At 39.7% G+C, this 22,710-nt stretch overlaps 1 protein-coding gene across 1 annotated transcript in view; it reads left to right on the top strand.

Moving 5' to 3' along the window:
* Positions 1 to 22,710, top strand: part of LOC135463000 (inter-alpha-trypsin inhibitor heavy chain H5-like) — a 76,345-nt gene that overhangs the window by 13,113 nt on the left and 40,522 nt on the right. The window contains exons 6-8 of the mRNA XM_064740322.1: positions 461 to 483; positions 746 to 933; positions 5,392 to 5,816. Of these exons, the coding sequence (XP_064596392.1) occupies positions 461 to 483; positions 746 to 933; positions 5,392 to 5,816 (636 nt within the window). The remainder of the gene's footprint in view (positions 1 to 460; positions 484 to 745; positions 934 to 5,391; positions 5,817 to 22,710) is intronic.

Below are 22,710 nucleotides of genomic sequence, written 5' to 3'. Positions count from 1 at the left end.
CTGATCTGCTAAGGTTTTAGATCCTTAAAGTTCAACAGCTTTATTTTGCTCAGTGGTACCCTATGGTTGCTGTCAACTTTTCTACCTACAACCGAACCACTGTTTGATTTAAGCAATGAAAAAGCAACATGTAATGTCAAGAGGAACATATTGTATGCTGTTTTTAAAAAACAAGGTTTGTATGTAGACAGATGTTGGAAAATTACATTGTATGCAGCACCGTGGGATTTGTTAGTCGGAATTGAGAGCTGATGTGGACTATGTAATAGACCAGGGATTGGTATAAATGCTTGAGGTAAAAGCCAAAGGTGCCTGTATACTTGGGGAGATATGATCCAATTATTTCAATTATACCTGTGTTCTTGTTACATGCTGAGGTGAAAGTATAGCCACAGTATCTCAGTTTTACTTATCATCTTTACATGGTCCTGTATGCGTTTTCAATTTTGTTTGTTGACAGGGTTCCACGGACTTCACCAAAACGTATGTATAAATGTGTTATACCTCTCTAGGTTTGTTATACATGCACGTGACTATTGTCAGCAGGTATGTTTCTGTAAAAATGGGTACCAGCACTGTAGTTGTCCAAAACATGACTCAAGTGTAAAATATATCTAATGTACAAGCATACGTTTGTCCAGACAAACTAGATCTAATCCACTAGGAATAGTACATCATGACATTCTCACAACTGCGCTGATTACTTCACGACAGCGTCTCTTTGCTTTTTCTTCTCTTCTCACAGAATTGATGACCAGCTGGATGAGATAAGAGCAGATCTGGAGAAACATGAGTTCAGCAGACAGAAGCTTCTAGATTCTGTACAACATGACCAAGTTGTTCCTAGACAGGTGACTGTGAAAGAAACAGCACAAGAACGTCAGGACTTAGAAGCAGCAGTCGGTGGGCAAATGTCACCCCTACGTGTTACAAGTAGGTTCTTATGTGTATAAAAGGTATACAGTAGGGTGTGCTCAGATGACATAAATGACTGTAGGGTTTACATTAGTATGTGCATCGAGGACACAAACATAAAATGGAGAAGGTGCACAGATGTGTATGCGGAAAACACACGGTAGACTGTGTCAAGGAAACAAACCGATATGAGTTGTAATACAGTTGGGTGCACTGAGAAAATGAATGGTATTTCAAGAGCAACGAAAGTAAGAAAAGTTTACAAAAAACACAAGTAGTATGAGGTGTACGCTAGGGTGTGCACAAAACAAAGACTATTGTCAGGTTACAGTAGAGTGTGGGCAAAAGACACAAAGTAATGCAAGGTGTAAGTAGAGGGTATACAGAGGACACAAACTAATTTGAGACATGCATTAGGGTGTGCACAAAACATAACGCGTAAACTTATCCATTCCTGTGGGGCCTCCGCGGCTCAGTCGGTTAGCGCGCTAGCGCAGCGTAATGACCCAGGAGCCTCTCACCAATGCGGTCGCTGTGAGTTCAAGTCCAGCTCACGCTGGCTTCCTCTCCGGCCGTAAGTGTGAAGGTCTGGAAGCAACCTGCGGATGGTGGTGGGTTTCCCCCGGTCTGTGCCCGGTTTCCACCCACCATAATGCTGGTCGTCGTCGTATAAGTGAAATGTTCTTGAGTACGGCGTAAAACACCAATCAAAAAAAAAATCAAAAAATAAATAAACTAATCCATTCCCTTAAGGTCTCTACAAGAGATACAAGCTAATGTAAGGCATGCACTAGGGTGGGCAAAACAAGATACAAACTAATGTAAGGCATGCACTAGGGTGGGCAAAACAAGATACAAACTAATGTGAGGCATACACTAGGGTGGGCAAAACAAAATACAAACTAATGTGAGGCATGCACTAGGGTGGGCAAAACAAGATACAACCTAATGTAAGGCATGCAATAGGGTGGGCAAAACAAGAATGTGAAGCATGCAAAAGGGTATGCACAAAAGATACAAACTAATGTGAGGTATGCAATGGGGAGGGGGGAAACAAGATAGATACTAAGGCATGCACTATGGTGGAAAAACGAGAAACAAACAAATGTGAGGCATACAATAGGGTGGGCATAATCGATACAAACTAATTTTAGGCGTGCGCTAGGGTGGGAAAAACAAGATACAATCTAATATCAGGTATACAACTGGATGTGCACAGAAGACAAACTAGTATCAGGTATACGGTAGGATGTGCACAGAGGATACAAACTAATGTGAGGTATACAATCGGATGTGCACACAAGACGCAAACTGCTGTAAGTTACACAGTAAGATGTGCATAGAACACACAGACTCATGTGAGGTATACAGTAGAAAATGCACACAGGATGCAAACTAACGTCAGGTATACAATGAGGTGGGCACAGAATACACATATTAATGTGAGTTATACAGTAGGGTGTGCACAGAAGACATAGGCTAATGTGAGTTATACAGTAGGTTGTGCACAGGAGACATAGTCTAAGGTGAGTCATACAGTAGGATGTGCACAGAAGACACAGGCTAATGTGAGTTATACAGTAGGGTGTGCACAGAAGACACAGACTAATGTGAGTTTTACAGTAGGGTGTGCACAGAAGACACAGGCCAATGTGAGTTATACAGTAGGGTGTGCACAGAAGACATAGGCTAATGTGAGTTATACAGTAGGGTGTGCACAGACACAAACTGATGTGAAGTATGCAGTGGGATGTGCACAGAACACATAGGCTAATGCGAGGAACACAGGCGGGTGTGCACAAATAACACAGGCTAATGTGAGATATACAGTAGGGTGTGCCCAGAAGACAAAAACTAATGTGAGGTATACAGTAGGGTGTGCCCAGAAGACAAAAACTAATGTGAGGTATACAGTAGATGTGTACAGAGGACACAAACTAATGTGAGACATAAAATAGTGTGTGGTACTTGTAAAGTTTACAGTGGGCTCAGAAGTTAAAAGGTATTTAGTAGGCCATTGTAAGAAATATAAAGCCAGTGTAAGCAATGGTTTGCTAAAAATAAATAAAAATGTAGTGTATATAACGGTATGTTTACTGTACGTGTACAAATTAGCAGGTGTACTGTTAGATCAGGACTGGTGTGTGTGTATTCTTTAGTGCCTGGGTGATATTTACCTCATGTATACAAATCAACAGGAGCACTGTTAGAACAGGACACACAGTGTACCACTCAGTATCTGGGTGATATATACTCCATGTGTACAAATTAGCAAATGCACTGTTAGAAGAGGACAGATGGCAGGGTACCTCTCACTGTCTAGGTAATATGTATTCTATGTGTACAAATTAGCAAATGCACTGTTAGAACAGAACACATGGCAGAGTACCCCTCATTGGCGGGTGATATTTACCCTATGTGTACAAGTTAGCAGGTGTTTACTGTTATAGCAGGATTGATGAAAGTGTGCCGGTCATGGTCTGGGGGATATTTACCCCGTGTGTACAAATCAGCAGGTGTATACTGTTAGAGCAGGACAGATGAAAGTGTGCCCCTCAGTGTGATATTTGCCCCATGTATGCTGGCCGCCGTCGAATGGGTGAAATGTTCTTAAGTGCTGCGTAAAACACCAATCAAATAAATAAAAAAATAAATAAATCAGTAAATAAATAAATATATTGTTAGAGCAGGACAGATGGAAGTGTACCCGCCGGGGTCTGGGTGATATTTAACCCATGTGTACAAATCAGCAGGTGTATTTTGTTAGAGAAGAGCAGATGAAAGTGTGCCCCTCAGTGTCTGAGTGATATTTACCTCATGTATACAAATCAGTTGGTCTACTGTTAATACAGAACATATAACACATTCTACCCCTGAGTGCCCGAGAGATATTTACCCCATGTGTACAAATCAACAGGTGTACTGTTAGGGCAGAACAGTAACATATTGTTACCTATCCCTCAGTGTCTCGACCTGTGATATTTAACATATAACTGATAACAGAATATATGTCAACTCACTTAATTATTTATGAAGAAGTATCCAGGTAAAAACTCGCCATTATTTGCTAGATTCAAATGCAGTCAAACACTTATTTCAAAAGGAGATAAAACCCTCATATCTCTTTCATTATTAATAGTAAAGGGTATATACCGTGCAAGAAATGTTATTTAGAACACCCAAGGGCATATTGAACTCAGTGCTTTCCAATAAAACCCCGCGCTCTCCTATAGAACCCCAGGGCTGTCCTGTAGAACCCCAGCGCTGTCCTGTAGAACACCAGGGCTGTCCTATAGAACCCCAGGGCTGTCCTGTAGAACCCCAGGGCTCTCCTATAGAACCCCATCACTGTCCTGTAGGACCCCCAGAGCTGTCCTATAGAACCCCAGGGCTGTCTTGTAGAACCCAAGGGCTGTCCTATAGAACCCCAGAGCTGTCCTGTAGAACCCCAGGGCTGTCCTGTTAAACCCCAGGCCAAGCTGTGCTATAGAACGCCGGCGCTGTCCCATAGAACCCCAGGGCTTTCCTGAAGAAGCCCAGCGCTCTCCTATAGAACCCCAGGGCTGTCCTGTAGAACCCCAACGCTGTCCTATAGAACCCCAGGGCTGTCCTGTAGAACCCCAGCGCTGTCCTATAAAACCTCAGGGTTGTCCTGTAAAACCCCAGCGCTGTCCTTTGGGACCCCTTGGCTGTCCTGTAGAACCACAGCGCTGTCCTATAGAACACCAGCGCTGTCCTATAGAACCCCTGGGCTGTCCTCAAGAACACTTGTTTAGAATTCCTGTAGAGCATTTCTATGAGGGTAGAGACTCCATTTATGAGAGTATGAGATTTACATGTATTTCCTCACTTGGTATAAGTTTGGTTTTTATATTTAAATATTTATCCATCATTCAAAAAATATATTGAAGAAAATTGAGTCTAATACTTATTCACTACTAATAATTCTGATGGATTAAATAGTCTTTTGGATATTTTAGCAAAAGAAAGTCACTTGGTAAGTTGTGTGTGGCGAGTTACCTCCCTTAGTAGACAAACTGCTTCGGTAGCTTGTTACTCCACGAATGACAACAGGCCTACTACAGCTTCACAGTGAATTGTATGTTTAAATGTGCCATAAATGACAAATAAAATCAAGTGTCGGATAGAGGAAGGTATTGTCCTTGTTGTAGGTGATAAGTTTCAAAGAATTTAGAGCGCTATAAATCTGTATTTTAACCCAGTACTTTGTCTAAGCTGTAGCCGTCATTTAGTCATGGATCCAGTTCTTGTCGAAGCTCAACTTTTTTATACTGGCTGAAAATGACAGAGATCTGTATATAAACTACATTCATGTCAAAAATATGTGTCATTTTATCCTAAGAGATTGTGTTGAGAAAGTAAAACACGGTATGTGTACAGGTATTTACACCTCAGTCTTACAGCGTGTGTTTATGGTTTGCTGTTGTTTATGCTGCATCTGTTGTGTGTTTGCAGAGCCGACGCTGAGATTCACAGAGACAGACGACAGGAAGCTGAGAATCACTGACAGCGGCTGTGTGGTAGAGGGTAAGGGATTGTCCAGGGTGTGGAGGTGGAGGAGAGCTGTGACAGACGGGCGTTACGAGACGGGCATGTACTACTGGGAGATACACATCACCTGTTCACATGACTGTAACTGTCGTGTAGGAGTGACACAGGAGAGCTGTGGTGTGAGGGGAAGGACAGACTCTGGCCGTAACTCCTGGTACACTGGGATGGTGTACTGTGGTGATGAGGTCAGGTGTTATAGTCACAGTGGTGGTGGTGAGATCAAACCTGGCTATCTACAGTGGAGACGTTACACACGACCTCATCACCTGGGTGTGTACCTGGACTGTGATGACCAGTCACTGACAGTCCTGGACTGTGACAACAACCAGGTAATGTACACTGACAGTGGTGTTGTCGTCACAGAGCCTCTCGTGCCATCGGTTGGGTTTTGTGTCAGGTCTGGATCTGTGTCTGTGTCTGCTCGTCTGGTAACGGGTGACTCTGCAACTCTACCTCAAGTTCTCTGTGATATGATAAGCACTACCTGACCCTCGGGTAATTATTCATTACATCCTTTCCATAATATTTTCATGCGTTGAGGGAGACTGTTTTGTTAGGTTTTTTTTTTAAAAAAAGAAAGACCAGTTTGTGTATTGATGTTTTAGTTAATGTGAGCAATGTGGCTAATTCAGTATGTATAGCTTGTTCTGCAAAGTGGTCAGTGATCTGTCACAAGCTTACAGCTTGGTGTAGTTATACACAGTCTGCTTCACTTGTCCTAAACATCAATGTCAGGTTTCTTTCAGACAAAATACATGTAGATAATGGCTGGGTTGTTTTATTTTTTAGTAATGGCGACTTGTAAATCAGTATAATCAGGAATGTCACTGAGCAAAACGGGTCACAGTTTATACATGACAATTCATATTGTCAACATGGTACATGTTGTAATTTTTGTTGTGTTATGTAACTTTAATTCCTAAAAAAAAAACTAAATGAGAGAAATATGCCTTACCCTTTTAGCTTAGACCGGAGTATTGATTTTCCTTAATGATTATGTATTAAATCTTCAACGTGAAAAATATATATACCCTAACTTTCGTGTGGTACCTTGCCATACCTCTACATGCAGCTTGTACTTTTGTCTACAATATTCTCAGCTACCACTTTTTTAGCTGTAGTGGTTGAAAGTGAAGTCATAACATTTTCTTACCTTGGTAACCGTCAGTGAGGTGGGTAAGAACTCTGGCAAGGGGGGAAGTTTTCAGTTCTATCCAAAACAATTAAACCTCAGATGTATTTTATTTTGACATGTTAGATGCAAAGTAGCACAGTAGAACTTGATAGTGTATGAATAACTTAAATGCCTCTGTGTCAGTTTTATCCAATCAGTCCTCCTTCTTCAGTTCGGAGGCAAGTCTTGGACCCAATTTCCTGAATTGCGCATTTTTAACCTATAAAAAGGACAAGTTTTAAAATTTTTTGTTAGTAATATCTTTATATGAATTTGGCACTATAACCAAAATCTTAGATGTCCAATGGCAAAAGTCAAAGTTCAGGGTTGTCTGTAGTAGCCCACCTGGGTTGATACTCTACACGTAAGAGTCTGGGATAGGATGTTTTGTGGAGAATGGGGTTTATATTTCTTTTCTGTCAAAAAGAAAATTTGCAGAAATGAACATTTACCCTGTATTACATTAAAATGCAACAAGTGTTGTCCTTAGATTGTAAAATTTTACCACCTCTAATCAGCTGCGCAGAAGTCATGTAGGAATTACTAAGCCTATCCCCACTTGTACCTGTAGAAATGAATTACAAAAACTAAACAATTTTTTATTATTATTGTTTCCCAGACAGCACATTTAATCAAATTTCATCAAACGTGAGAAGCAGATCAACTTTCAGACCTATTTGAAACACAGCATTAGCATATTTAATGTTGTAAAGTCACTTTGCACATAACAAAATTGAAACACATAATCGTGCATTGTACACTATGTGTCATACAAGTATGTAGGTGTTTCAGAATATGTGATAAAAATAACTTACTTCGTCTAAATATATACACATGGCTGTGACCTGATACAGTCCTGGTCAAATAAATGCAATATTACACTCACCTGTGTAAATGAAATTTGGAAGTACAAGCCTAATAAGTATAAGGATGAAATTTTGCATAATTAACAGGGTGGGGATGGGGATGGTGGGTAGATAGGGTTGGGGTTGTAATGGTTGGGGATAACCCATGGTAAATACAAAGAAGTAGTCCAGTTAAGACACGCACAACTTGACCTTATCACAATAAAGGTGATCGGGCAAAATTGGGATTTTTTATTTATTTTTTTTTTTTTTGATTTTCCTTCACTATTTATGTAGTAAATTTGTCAAATTCAACCTCAAAAATATATATCCACTACTCAACTTCCAGGTGGTACCATGGCATACCTGCGCATGCAGTTTGCACTTTTCTCTACAACATATCAAAAATCAACCTGGAAATAACACCATGTGTTTGAGCTGTGGTTGCTGGAGGTGGTCATGACATCTTCTTACCTTGATAACCTTCATGGGGTGGGTAATAACACTGGGCAGAGGGTTTTTAGTTCTATCCAAAACAGATCCTGATATAATTTAACAGGATGCAATGCAGAAATTTAAAGTGTGTCTTTTTGGCAGTTTTATCCAGTTTTATCAGCGCTTGTTCACACTTCATTTCAGAGGCATATCTTGGACACAGTTGCCCGAATGGCGCATGTATAACCCATAAGGTGTACTGGGAGTATACTTGAGGCACATCTGAGGTGTGCCCTTGAGGTAGGACATATCTGATGGTGTGTCTGACGTATACATGTACTTGGGGTTGTAGGCCAAGATGTATGTGAGGTGTATTGAAGGTGAACCTGAGGTAAAAAGATAATGCCTGAGGTGTATCTGAGGTATAGGTGGAGGTATAGCTCAGGTATATGCTATTGTCTAGAGGGATGTACCTGAGTGTAACATTTAGCACTCTGTTTTCACTTTTATTTTGGTGAAAAACAATCTCAAAACCCTAAGCTAATGGCTGTATCAATTATAGATAAATTAAAGTTGTAAATGTGTAAGTGCATGCAGTATTTTGTTTACAGTTTCAGTAATTTTCAGCTGATTTTTGTATGTGCTCACACTTCACAAATTGAGCACCAAGAAGTATCAGTCAGTGCACATTTGGGTTCCTTTCCCACAGCCTGGAAAAGGACATTCTGATGGGCAGTAATCTTTGAATAATCAAGGAAAAAGCTACATTTATCCATGCTCTTTTGTTGGACAATATTTGTACAATAAATGGCAAGTATGTATTGGGTGAGACAAAGTCTTATATTTATTTTGTAAACCTTTTTTTTTTTGGACAAAAAATTGTAATTTTGCAGTCATCATTTTATTTGAGGTAAAATACCTGAAACTGATGTGTAATTTAAAAGATTTAACAAACTTCTTCCCACCATAATGCTGGCAGCTGTTGTATAAGTATGTATGGCATAAAACACCAGTTAAATAACTCAAACCTCGATATCATTGTTTCCTGTATGTTTAGCTTTCTTTTTTAAAATGTTTATTGAAACTTTACCTTTACTAACAAATTGTCACTACATGTGCCTGGCCATAGTTTGAGTAAATACATCAACAGTATTTTGCATTGGAGTATTATAAACATGTCAAATGTTCACAATATTAAACATTTTGTGATGTTTATCAGCTGGCAGCACACAATATAAACATGTGTTTATCAAAAAAATATATAAAAAAAAAGGCCTTTTCCTAATATATCGACCTCATTACTAAGTAAATATCTGATGTGTTTACCATAATAAACACATCTCTTAGTTGCTTAACATGTTTCTTTTATGAATGAAAACCAACACTTGTTTCAAAACTCTAACAGAAATGTGTTTAAAAACTAAACTCTTTTTTTAGTATGTAAGCAATGTGAGGAAGGAGGCTAAGTATTTATATTATCAATTATAAATATTTCCTTTCAAGGAGATTTCCTTGTAAGTGCTGTGATGTAAGATAATATGCATTAATGCACATTGTATTCACTGCCCAGGTAGATCCATATCATCTAAGTATTACACTATATCTGGTGATTATATATGATGACATTGTGATGATTTCGCCCAGTGCAAATCATAAGTTTAAACTGTATTATATACTTTTCTTAATACATGTATATACGTTGATTACATGTATACTGTGAGTCAGTTTTTTAAGGATTTTGTTCAGAATATAGATTGTGTTTGACTTGGATGTGCTTAGTTTGGCGAACTGATTGGCGTAAAGTTGTTGCACTGCTTTTCTTTGGTTTTTGTTTTCAAATTTGATGTAAATAAGCCTGTCCAGAATTTTTCAGTGATAAACCTGATCAATTGTGTTGTACATGTATTAACGTTGATTCTCTTTTATTGCATACATGTATGAATAACTACAACATGAGCTATCTCCTTCTTGTGTTTAAGCAGCATCAGCCAGAGCTGTAGATCTGACACGTGCTTAAAGTATATTGACATGTATAATATACACGCTGACATTATTTGCCTGTAAGACAATCACAGCCAACTAGTAATGGCTCGTATTACTATGTGTGCTCTACAGAATAGGTAGATAGTTCCATTTTAAGTTAACCTCAAAGACCACCATTCGCCTCCAACTTGATGTGAAGCTCATGTATCCAAACGCTTGATATGTTACACTGTGTGACTTTGTCAGTGTGTTTTTGATTCTAAGTCCCCATACATGTATGTTCAAACCCACAACAATGTGTCCATCTAAAATCAGCTGGAAAATCATTTTTGATGGCTGAACTTTGGAAATGTGAAAGTCTGGCTTTGGGTAATTCTACATCAGTGACTTCTAATATATTGCAATTAACATTACTGCATTTTGTAAAATTCAGTTCTGCTTAAGCCATGATGCTAGGGGAAGTGTACATCGCTACGGTTTATATATCTACATGAACAGTTGGAATGAAACCCAAACTGAGGTAAATCGACAAGAGACCGTATTCCGCCGGTTACGTGTGACTATTTGGCAGCTATCACACTGTTGTCGCTGTTCTGGTTTTACTCTCCACACCGTGCGTCTTTAATTATATTGTACCTGATTTACCTTAAGAAGCGGCGTCATCACTAGTAGGCCCCGATGTAGCTATGACAACGTGTTGTCAAGATTATGGGGTCATCTATTAGCGCATTGCGCCATTACATCTGTTTGCTGTTCTCTGAAGAACAATACCTGGTCAACACATAACATGATGTGTATTTTCTTAGGAGTTCTGAGTTTCCTCTCTAATACCGGGTTGACACATTAACTGATGTGTATCTTCTCGAGGGAGCTGGTTTTCCTCTCTGTAAAACCTGATCAACACAATAACTGGTGTGTATTTTCTCTGGAGAGCCGGTTTTCCTCTCTAATACCGGGTTCACACATTAACTCATGTCTGTCTTCTCAGGGGAGCTGGTTTTTCTCTCTTTCTATCACCGGGCCCACACATTAACTGATGTGTATTTTCTCTGGAGAGCTGGTTTCCCCCTCTCTCTGTAATACCGGGTCCACACATTACCTAATGTGTATTTTCTCAGGGGAGATGGTTTCCCTCTCTCTGTAATATAGAGCCCAGAAATTACCTGATGTGTGACTTTTCAGGAGGGCTGGTTTTCCTGTCTCTCTAATACAGGGTTCACACATTACCTGATGTATATCTTCTCAGGAGAGATGGTTTTCCCGTGTGATGGGTTTCCTCTCTGGATGACACCTGATTCACACATTACATGGTACAAGTACCCATCTTCTCTGCTGTGGTGCGTTTCCTCTCTTACACCTGATCCAAATGTTAGGCTACCTGATTTGTGTAACCTCAGTTGTGGACAGTTTCGTTTCTTCTTGGCTCTGGGGTCACATATTACATGAGTTGTATCTTCTCGGGTGCATTTTGTTTCTTCTCCATTTTATTTCTGGTTTCCCTATCTGCTTTCTTCTGTATAAGTCATTTAAATTTTAATTTAATAATAAATTATTACAAATTGCAACTCCTAGTGTGGGTTTTATTTGTTTCAAGAAGACACTGGAAAACCTAAAGATGACCACTTAACTTCCTTTAAGAATAGATTTGTTACATACTCCGTTGTTACAATTTGCGTTTCAGACACTAACGCAATTTGTAACAAAACGCAATTTGTAACAAAAGGCAATTTCTAATAATTATTAAAATTTGAAACTTTTTTGTAATAAATTATTACAAATTGCAATTCTCAGGGTGTGTTTTCTTGATAACTTATTTCATTCAAGAAGGCACTGGAAAATTTGATCTAACGATGATCAAAGCTAACCTGACAGATGTCATGACTGGTATCAATGAGGCTTAATTCATTTAAGAACAAGTTTGTTACAAAATGCGCAATCACGTTAGCGCAATTTGTACCATCACCATTTGTGCACATTTTACCAGTACCAATGCGGTTATTTAGAAAAAAAGGGTGTTTGATGTTTACGTTGGTGGTGGTGAGGGGTGATTATTGAAGAGGTTTTTGGTGTCTTTGTAAGACTATGATTTTGCTAAGCGGGGGTATGATGTTAACTGTGAGGGTTTATAGTGTCAACATCGGGGCGTTTTCCATTATTACAAAAAGACCACACTAAATGAATGAGGGAGTGATTATGACTTAACGGCACTTCTGCAATATTTCAGAAATACCATGGCGATGACATGTTTACACTCGGAGGCAATAAATGGTTTTCAAGATTATGGGAAGATTCAAAATAGAAACAAAAAAGAACCAAACCTCGTTAAAACTAGGAACCACAAGATGCTTTAGAATAAAAAATATATTTTGCGATATAGGTCAATGGCCTTCAAATTTTTAATGGTAGCATCACCCGCAATGGTGTCAAATAAATTGAATATAGTGTTGACTGCGCAGAACTTTTCCCGAACATGAGCTAAGTCTACACAGTCAACTAAGATATGTTTCATGCGTATTGAGCATCTCATCAAGACACTCCGGAGCACTGCTCCTATCAAGAATATAACTGTGTGTCAAACGCGAAGGTCCAATACGGCATCTGGTTAAAACTACTTGATCTCTACGAAACTTACCATGTGTATAAGAATTATAGCCAATGACAGGGCGAATAGCGTGCAATTTATTATATTACCTCCTTTAATTAATTTAATCACTTCTCCTTGATTTTTCTGAAAAAAAAATAGTGAGCTTCGTTGTAGCGACAATTTTCATCTTATCCTAAAACATATCACTTCTACTTCTTTAGAACACGTAGATAGAAGGACGTTCGATAAAGCAGACTGGATCACATTTTGACATGATCTGCGAGGATAATATCACTCCAGAGATTCTCAGTGCAGCAGATGACCCTACTATAAAATTTAATGAGCTCGTTTTATGAGCTGCCGATAGAAGTATATCTAAGACCTCGACAAATCCAAGTCAAAAGTAAACCCTCGTACCACAATGAATGTCGTAAAGTCCTCGAGGGCCTGAAAAAGGCAGAACGCAGATTTAATCATTGTTCTACTGATAATAATTTAAACCAGGTTAGTTGTTTTAGAGCTAAAGCTCGTCGATTCCTCAAGTCCAAGAGACGATCTTTTTGCCGGAACTTTCTTTCGGACACTACGTCAAAAACACCCATGCGTAAGGTCTGGAACAAGGTTCAGAAACTTAAGGGCAAACATAATAAAGCAAAACTCTAGCTTATAAAAGATGAAGATAATATATTAACCTTTTCATCTGATATAGCAAATAAATTAGCAGAGAAAATTTCCAACAAATCTTTTTCTGAGAATTATACTTCAGAATTCCAGCATATTAAAAACCAGAAGGAGAAAATTTCTGCTAAAAATTTAGAAATTATAATCGTCCTTTTACTATCGCTGAATTTAAAATTGCATTACTGGCACACGATACTGCGCGTGGCCCTGATAACGTATATTATAAGTTTCTGAACCTTTTACCGCCTGATCCACTTGAGACTCTCTTGGACTGTCTTATGATATTTGGATAACTGATAATTTTCAACCCCCATGGAGGGAGGCGTGTATCATCCCGGCTGCCAAACCGGGTAAGGATCATACTGATCCGTCTAATTACCGTGCCATACCTCTTACCAGCTGTGTCTGTAAGACTATGGAACGGATGATTAATGATAGACTTGTTTGGTTTCTTGAAACCAACAATTTAATATCTAATATACAGTGTGGTTTTCGGCAAGGTAGATCTACTATGGATCACCTTGTTCGATTCGAAACCTTTTTTCGTGGTTTTATCAATAATGAACATGTGGTGTCGATATTTTCCGACCTTGAACAAGGCCTACGACACCACATGGAAATATGGTATTTTAAAAGACCTTGCTGATATGGGTCTTAAATGTCGATAACCGATGTTCATATCAGAATTTTTATCTGATCGTCAGTTTCAGGTTCGGGTGGGTCTACTCTTTCCGACTCGAATAAGCAGGAAATGGTGTACCCCAGGGCAGTATTTTATCACCAGCTCTGTTTAGCATAAAAATAACTAACTTAGGAAAAACCTTAACATCGGGCACAGAGGGTTGTTTATATGTTGATGACTTCCTTATATGCTACCGAGCTAAAAATATAAATAATATTGAACGTCAGTTCTGACTTTGTCTGAATAAAATCGAGAAATGGCCAATTGAAAACGGTTTTAGATTAAAATCGTTGGTATGCATTTTTATAACAAACGGAAATTTCATCTTGAACCCGATCGAAATTTTGTGGTAAACAGATTGAAATTGTTGGTGAAAGTAAATTTTGGAGTATAATATTGGATAATAAATTATCTTGTAGACCACATATAAATATACTTAACCTGCGGATCACACTATATTGCTGCTCGCCGTCGTATAAGCGAAATATTCTAGAGTATGGCGTAAAACACCACTTAAATAAATAAATAAGTATAAAAATACTTAAAGCTAAATGTACAAAGGCTTTCGATATAATCAAGGTCGTGTCTAGCACCGAGTGGAGTGCTGAATATCTATTTTATTAAATTTTTATCGTTCTATGGTGAGGTCTAAATTGGACTGTGGTGAGGTCTAAAAAAGTTCTGCTAGGAAGTCGTATATAAAAATGTTGGACACGGACAATCTCTCATTTTGGGAAATATTTCCTACCCAAAGAAGGAAAATATCTTCACTAACATTTCATGGGGTTGTCATAGTTGTGTTGCCAACCATGTCCACGTAGGCCTACATATCCGTCTCGTGTCAAACCTAGACGGGATTCCACAGCAGCGAAAACGATACGAGCACATGTGATGTCTTAGCACAGTATTGCTTCTGACAGGAGAATTCCCAAGCGATTGCGCTGTCCCAGATGCCTTGAATTTTGAATGTAGCGCCACTGCCTAGAAAATATCTCCAGTTGCAAGTTGTGGAATGCAGGCAGTCAATACTGGACATTATCTTGTTGGAACAGGGGAGGTAACAAGGGTCTAGGTACTGGACTAAATTCTGATATCTAGATGAATGTAACACATATGGTTTACAAGTAAATTAAGTCAATCAATTTTCCAAAGTATTCTAAAACCACTGAGTACATCCCTCTTAGTTTTCCAACTCGTGCTGCAAACTTGGTATGAAAAAACCTTTCTCATGTAAAGTGTCGTAAGTGTCGTATTAGTAACAAGTAGTCGCAAAGAAGGGCTGTGGTCGCAAATCACCACGTGCCGATAAAACATATGCTTAATGGTAGCGTTAATATTCACCGTTCTGGCCAATCGATTCTCTGAAAACGAGGCACGGACCGTTCTGCTGCTTGAGGCGGAAAATGACGACGGCCAATTTACCTCAGTTACTTGCAGCACTTACTTAACCCAGAAAGGTAAAATACCGCCCTTGACCACTTTACCACAGTGACTTCTAACTCTACATGTTAAACGGTTCTGCAAAAAAAAAAAACACAAGTTCCAAGAACAGATCAAACCCAATCTTGATATAGCAGTTATAGGTTTGTCAAAATTGGACGTAGAAGTCCGAAACTCAAATTTGATATGTGACTTGTTTTATAACTTCTTCTCGCCACGATATGGCTTGGATATTGCCGATGTGGCGTTAAGCCATAATTAATCATTTATTCATTTAATCGGGCGAACGAGCTGCGCAGAAGGTTCAAATGACAGTTGAGCGCTACCGTTTCTTATGACGCTGCTCTGTGTGTGTACTTCATATATGTTCTATGATCACACGTCACCGATAATTGTGACGTATTAGGGGACAGAGCAAATGAGTTCACAGTTTTGGACCGCCTTGATACGGATAAAAGGAGCTCCCCATTCAATATGATAAACTGGTTTCAAAATAAATACTGGAAACTTGTGAGAGGGTGTAAGGGATTGAAAAGCGGGGAGCAAATCTCCAGTTGTCACTCGGTACCGACGGTGAATTAAGACAGAAACTTTCTACATTATAACAAACATTACATCTATGATGTCCTTAAAAAAGATTCAAGTCGTCATCCCCTACACAGAGTAAAGTTTAAATCTCCTGCTAACCAATAACTTTGACGCAGCCATACAGTATAGAGTTTTGAATCTCCTGCTAACCAATAACTTGGACACAGCCATACAGTGTACAATTTAAATCTGCGGCTAACCGATAACTTGAACCCAGCCATACAATATTCAGTTTGAATCTCCTGCCAACTAAGAACTTGGTCGCAACCATACAGTGTATCGTTCAAAGCTCCTGCCAACCAATAACTTGGACGTAGCCATACAGTGTACAGTTTAAATCTCCTGCTAACAAAATAACTTGGGCCGCAGCCATACAGTTTACACTTTAAATCTCCTGCTAACCGATAACTTGGACCCAGCCATACAGTGTACAGTTAAAATCTCCAACTAACCAATTACTTGGACGCGGCCATACAGTGTACATTTTAAATCTCCTGCTAACCAATAACTTGGACGCCGCCATACAGTGTAAGGTTTAAGTCGCCTGCTAACCGATAACTTGGACGCAGCCATACAGTGTACAATTTAAATCTCCTGTTAACCTATAACTTGGACGCAGCCATACAGTGTACAGTTTAAATCTCCTGATAACCGATAACTTTAAATCTCCAGCTTATCCATAACTTGGACGCAGCCGTAAAGTGTACATTTTAAATCTCCTGCTAACCAATAACTTGGACGCCGCCATACAGTGTAAGGTTTGGGTCGCCTGCTAACCGATAACTTGGACGCAGCCATACAGTGTACAGTTTAAATCTCCTGTTACCCAATAACTTGGACGCAGCCATACAGTGTACAGTTTAAATTTCCTGTTAACCGATAAGTTGGACGCACCCATACAGTTTACAGTCTAAATCTCCTGCTAACCGATAAGTTGGACGAAGCCATAGAGTGTACAGTTTAAATCTCCTGTTAACCCATAAACTTGGACGCAGCAAATCAGTGTAGCATTTAAATATCCTCCTTCCCAATATCTTGGCCCGCAGCCATACAGTGTACAGTTTAAATTTCCTGTTAACCGATAAGTTGGACGCAACCATACAGTGTATAATTTAAATCTCCTGCTAACCGATAACTTAGACGCATCCATACAGTGTACAGTTTAAATGTCCTGGTAACTCATAACTTGGACGCAGCAAATCAGTGTAGAATTTAAATCTCCTCCTTCCCAATATCTTGGCCGCAGCGATACAGTGTACAGTTTCAATCTCCATCTAACCGATTAATTGGACGCAGCCATACAGTTTACAGTTAACTCCTGCTAAAGCGATAACTTGGACGCAAACATACAGTGTACATTTTAAATCATCTGTTAACCAATAACTTTGACGCAGCCATGCAGTGTACAGTTCAACTCTCCTGCTAACTGATAACTTGATTGCAGCCATACAGTGTACAGTTCCAATCTCCTGCTAACCAATAACTTGGACGCAGGCATACAGTGTACAGTTTTAATCTCCTTCTAACCGATAAATTGGACTCAGCCATACAGTGTACGCTTTAAATTTCCTGTTAACCGATAACTTGGACGCAGCCAGACAGTGTACAGTTTAAACCTCCTGCTAACCCATAGGTTTGACGCATCCATACAGTGCACAGTTAAAATCTCCAGCTAACCGATAACTTGGACGGAGCCATATAGTGTACAGTTTAAATCTCCTATTAACCTATGACTTGTACGCACCCATACAGTGTACAATTTAAATCTCCTGCTAACCGATAACTTGTACAGAGCCATGCAGTGTACAGTTGAAATCTCCTGCTTACCCATATTTGCACGCAGCCATACAGTGTACAGTTTCAGTCTCCTGCTAACCGATGAATTGGACGCAGCCATACAGTGTAGAGTTTCAATCTGCTGTTGACCGAAAACTTAGACGCAACCATACAGTGTACAGTTCAAATCTCCTGATAACCGTTAACTTGGACGCAGCCATACAGTGTAAAGTTTACATCTCCTGCTAACAGATAACTTAGACGCATCCATACAGAGTAGGCCTACAGTTTAAATCTCCTGCTAACCAATAACTTGGACGCACCCATACAGTGTACAGTTAAAAATCTACTGCTAACCGATAAATTTGACGCACCCATACAGTGTACAGTTTAAATCTTCGGCTAACCGATGACTTGAAGGCAGCCATACAGTTTACACTTTAAATTTCCAGATATCCGATAACTTGGATGCAGCCATACAGTGTACAGTTTAAATCTCCTGTTAACCAATTACTTGGACGCATCCATACAGTGTACAGTTTAAATCCCCTGCTAACCGATAACTTGGACGTAGCTATATAGTGTACAGTTTAAATCTCCTGCTATCCGACAAATTGGGCACAACCATACAGTGTACAGTTTAAATCTCCTGCTGACCGATAAATTGGACGCAGCCATACAGTTTACAGTTTAAATTTCCTGTTAACTGGTTACTTGGACGCAGCCATACAGTGTACATTTTAAATCTTTTGCCAACCCTTAACTTGGACGCAGCCATAAAGTGTACAGTTTAAATCTCCTGTTAACCCATAACTTGAACGCAACCATACAGTGTACAGTTCCAATCTCCTGCTAACCGATAACTTGAATGCAGCCGTACAGTGTACAGTTTAAATCTTATGCTAACCAACAACGTGGATGCAGCCAAACAGTGTACAGTTTGAATCTCCATCTAACCAATAACTTGGAAGCAGCCATACAGTGTACAGTTTAAATCTCCTTCTAACCGATAAATTGCATGCAGCCATACAGTGTACAGTTTAAATCTCCTGTTAACCGATAACTTAGACGCAGTCAGACAGTGTACAGTCTAATTCTCCTGCTAACCAATTACTTGGACGCAGCCGTACAGTGTACAATTTAAATCTCCTCTTAACTAATAACTTGGACGCAGCCATACAGTGTACAATTTAAGTCTCCTGCTAACCGATAACTTGGACGCAGCCATACAGGGTACAGTTTAAATCTCCTGCTAACCGATAACTTGGACGCAGCCATGCAGTGTACACTTTAAATCTCCTGATAACAAATAACTTCGACGCAGCCATACAGGGTACAGTTTAAATCTCATGCTAACCGATAACTTGGACGCAGCCATACAGTGTACAATTTAAGTCTCTTGCTAACCGATAACTTGGACGCAGCCATACAGGGTACAGTTTAAATCTCCTGCTAACCGATAACTTGGACGCAGCCATGCAGTGTACACTTTAAATCTCCTGATAACCGATAACTTGGACGCAGCCATTCAGGGTACAGTTTAAATCTCCTGATAACAAATAACTTGGACGCAGCCTTACAGGGTACAGTTTAAATCTCATGCTAACCGATAACTTGGACGCAGCCATGCAGTGTACACTTTAAATCTCCTGATAACAAATAACTTGGGCGCAGCCATACAGGGTACAGTTTAAATCTCCTGCTAACCGATAACTTGGACGCAGCCTTACAGGGTACAGTTTAAATCTCCTGCTAACCGATAACTTGGGACGCGGCCATGCAGTGTACACTTTAAATCTCCTGATAACAAATAACTTGGACGCAGCCATACAGGGTACAGTTTAAATCTCCTGCTAACCGATAACTTGGACGCAGCCATACAGGGTACAGTTTAAATCTCCTGATAACAAATAACTTGGACTTTTAATAATTAAGACACAAAACTGATAATGTGTTCCTATACACTAACCCTTCTGCCAGCAGCCTTAGATATAGCCCGACCGTCATGATCGATGAGAAGGCAGAGGACATGATTAAAGGCGTCAGCCAGATAAAACTATAATCTTAATTGTTGAATATGGTAAATATGTTTGAAGCTCATAGACCTTATTATACATACCAATGTTTTTGGCTCAATGTGATGTGAGTTTTACAGGCGCATGCGCTGAGTCACCAACCGTTGAACATCATCACTCAAAATCTTGCTTGTGTCGTCCTGGTTAGATCGTGCTATAGCACACACTCTTGACATGATCGTTATATACGGCCAGTCCCCCATCACCGCCAACGCTGCCCAAGTAACATAACTGTTCGAATTGCTCATGGACATCGCTACAAAATCCCTGTAGGGGTCGTCTGTCCTTGTGCAACATTTGAGGGTTCCTGATTCCCCTTGGCCCCAGCAGTTCTGATATTTTCTATGGATGGAGAGCTTTGTAATTGCTTTTCAAAATGAAACGGGCTTTTGTGTGAGCCCCCAACATCGTTGTAGGTTAAGTAAGCTCATTAACGGATGACGAAACCTCTTAGCATCTGTGATGGGAATCCACACTAACAGGACTCCTGCATGTTAACAAGCCCGGCGTACCGGTGACTCTTTTTTGGGGGATTTCTGTGAACCAAATTTAAAATATGAAACCAGCAGAAGAAACAGCTGAATCACTTATATTTGTTTATTTATAAAAATTCATAAAGTTTGCTGATTGCATCCATGCGTCGAAACATAGAAACAAAGTCGTATACCAGTCATAGCCAATATGGATGTTCCAAGTCAATAATGACAAATCCAGTTCACATAACGATGCTTAACACAAACAGTCAAAGAACTAAGAAAGTATGTAAAGTACGAAATTAGAAAAGAATCATGCAAAAGAAGCAGTCAACAATTTTCAATGATGAAAACACGCAAGATATGTTCTAGGCGAATGGCTTCTGAAAAAAGTGAAATGAGCGTGACCCGAGGGCCCCAGGAGGCTTGCACGTTATAGACAGGCTTGTCTGTGACTTATTTTGTGTAATGCATGATGAACAAAATTATTTCTTTTGCTGGCTAAAGCATTTCAAGTCGCACTAGCACAGCGTAATGACCCAGAAACCTCTCACCAATGCGGTCGCTGTGAGTTCAAGTCCAGCTTATGCTGGCTTCCTCTCCGGTCGTAAGTAGAAAAGTCTGTCAGCAACCTGCGGATGGTCGTCGTTTTCCCCCGGGCTGTGCCCGGTCTCCTCCCATCCTAATGCTGGCCGCCGTCACATAAGTGAAATATTCTTGAGTACGGCGTAAAACACCAAATAAATAAATAAATAAGTAAATAAATAAAGCATTTCAAGATACACCCGGTACAACTCCTGGTGAGTTTCCAAGAACCGACTAGGCCCTGTAAGGTCTAATCCTACCGATATTCCGGTGCGCCTTTTCTGCTATATACTTCTTGGAAAAAAATTATGAGACCAGGTCAAAATTGTTTTGCATATTTATCCTTTCGTTCATAAAGAGTGATAACTTGGGCTTGGAGCCTTTTGTGAACTATACCCTCTCTCATCTCATGGTCAGTTGACTTACTGTATGTAATGAACGTTAATGAAATCCTGTGCCCCGAATCGTGGAGACATGTAGCACGTCCTCACTCTAAAAACTATATACTTACATTTAACACTGTAAAAATCACAGCACACAAGAGTTTATCTGACCACTTTTATAAAGTATTCATGTGTTACCGCTTGTGGGAGTGTTCACATCACAACTCCAATGACAAAGTCGGCTAATCAATACCTTGAACCAACTGTTAGAACAGAGTTTTACAGAAGTTAGCAATTTTAAAGGAGAGGGAATGTTAATACCTATAAAAAGTGTTAAAACATTAACACGTAATAAAACAGGTCGGATACAGGTAACCCTTGTACAGTCAAACCTCCTGATCTTTGCGGTGTTAAGTGTAGCATTTATCTTTTAAGAGAGCATTTTGTATTTTCCTGAAACTTTATGGGCAAGACAGAGACCATTTGAGGGTCTGCATGCGCTATTTTTTTTGGCGGTACTTCGATTTTTATCCAGAGTCATTGTCATCTGGACACAGAATGTGAACTTATAGATGACGAATGTCTGGGAGTGTTGCTGTAGGACAATGCCTAGCCCCCAGTTTTCACTTCTGGCTTATCAGTGCTCTCTGGTTTCCACATGTAATCCATGTCTTCTGAGCTTCTCTCATCACTTTTTTACACACAGCACATCTATATTCCGAGTAAGGCAGTATGCAGGTAATGACACACCTTCCGCCATCTTGAAAACAAGTCTGACCCCAGTTTAAGCTCAGAAGTGCGCAGTGCGTGCAGGTGTAGACGTCGTCATGCGATCAGCCTGTTGAGTACTCCTCTGATATACCCTGTTATACAGCAGGATATCCTGTTATACAGCAGGATTCGGCATCCTCTGATATACCCTGTTATACAGCTGGATAGGGACGGCATCCCGCACGTCACGCACACGAAAAGCCAGTCATCTGGCTCTTAGTAAAGTTCGTGCCTTTTTTCTCTATTTTGTCCTTTATACATTTTTGTTTTCACGAAAGGAGCGAGGTGACACTGATACCAACCAACACCATCATGAGGCACCTCTTTTGACGGCCCCTGAAGACACAGAGTTTGCGCAACCTAACAACTGTACACACCTGTCTTTGGCTCTGGCTCTGGATACAGCTGTGAGCTACTGTATGGGCGCAACTATACCCCTTTGCCTAATGGATATAAATAGTATTAAATTTTATCTACTTTTGTATATGCTGATTGTGTATGTCTTTTTACAGATCTCTTTGTTCATATTCTCCATTTTGACAACATAGAAACTAAATACCTTATATATTGTTTATTCTGTCTCCAGCAGTTCATTAAACGATGAAAACTTTCGAACATGTGCCTCCTTCATGTACTTATCCCTATATACATTAAGGGTTACTTAGATCGGTATAGAATGGCAGTAGAGGCTTAGAATAATTGTTTGTATTGTAAAGAAAATTTTTTTTATGATTAATTTACTTAAGTT

Source organism: Liolophura sinensis, chromosome 2, assembly GCF_032854445.1.
Source record: "Liolophura sinensis isolate JHLJ2023 chromosome 2, CUHK_Ljap_v2, whole genome shotgun sequence".
Taxonomy (NCBI): Eukaryota; Metazoa; Mollusca; class Polyplacophora; order Chitonida; family Chitonidae; genus Liolophura; species Liolophura sinensis.
Note: the sequence above shows the minus strand (reverse complement) of the source record. Positions and strands in the feature narration are given on the sequence as shown.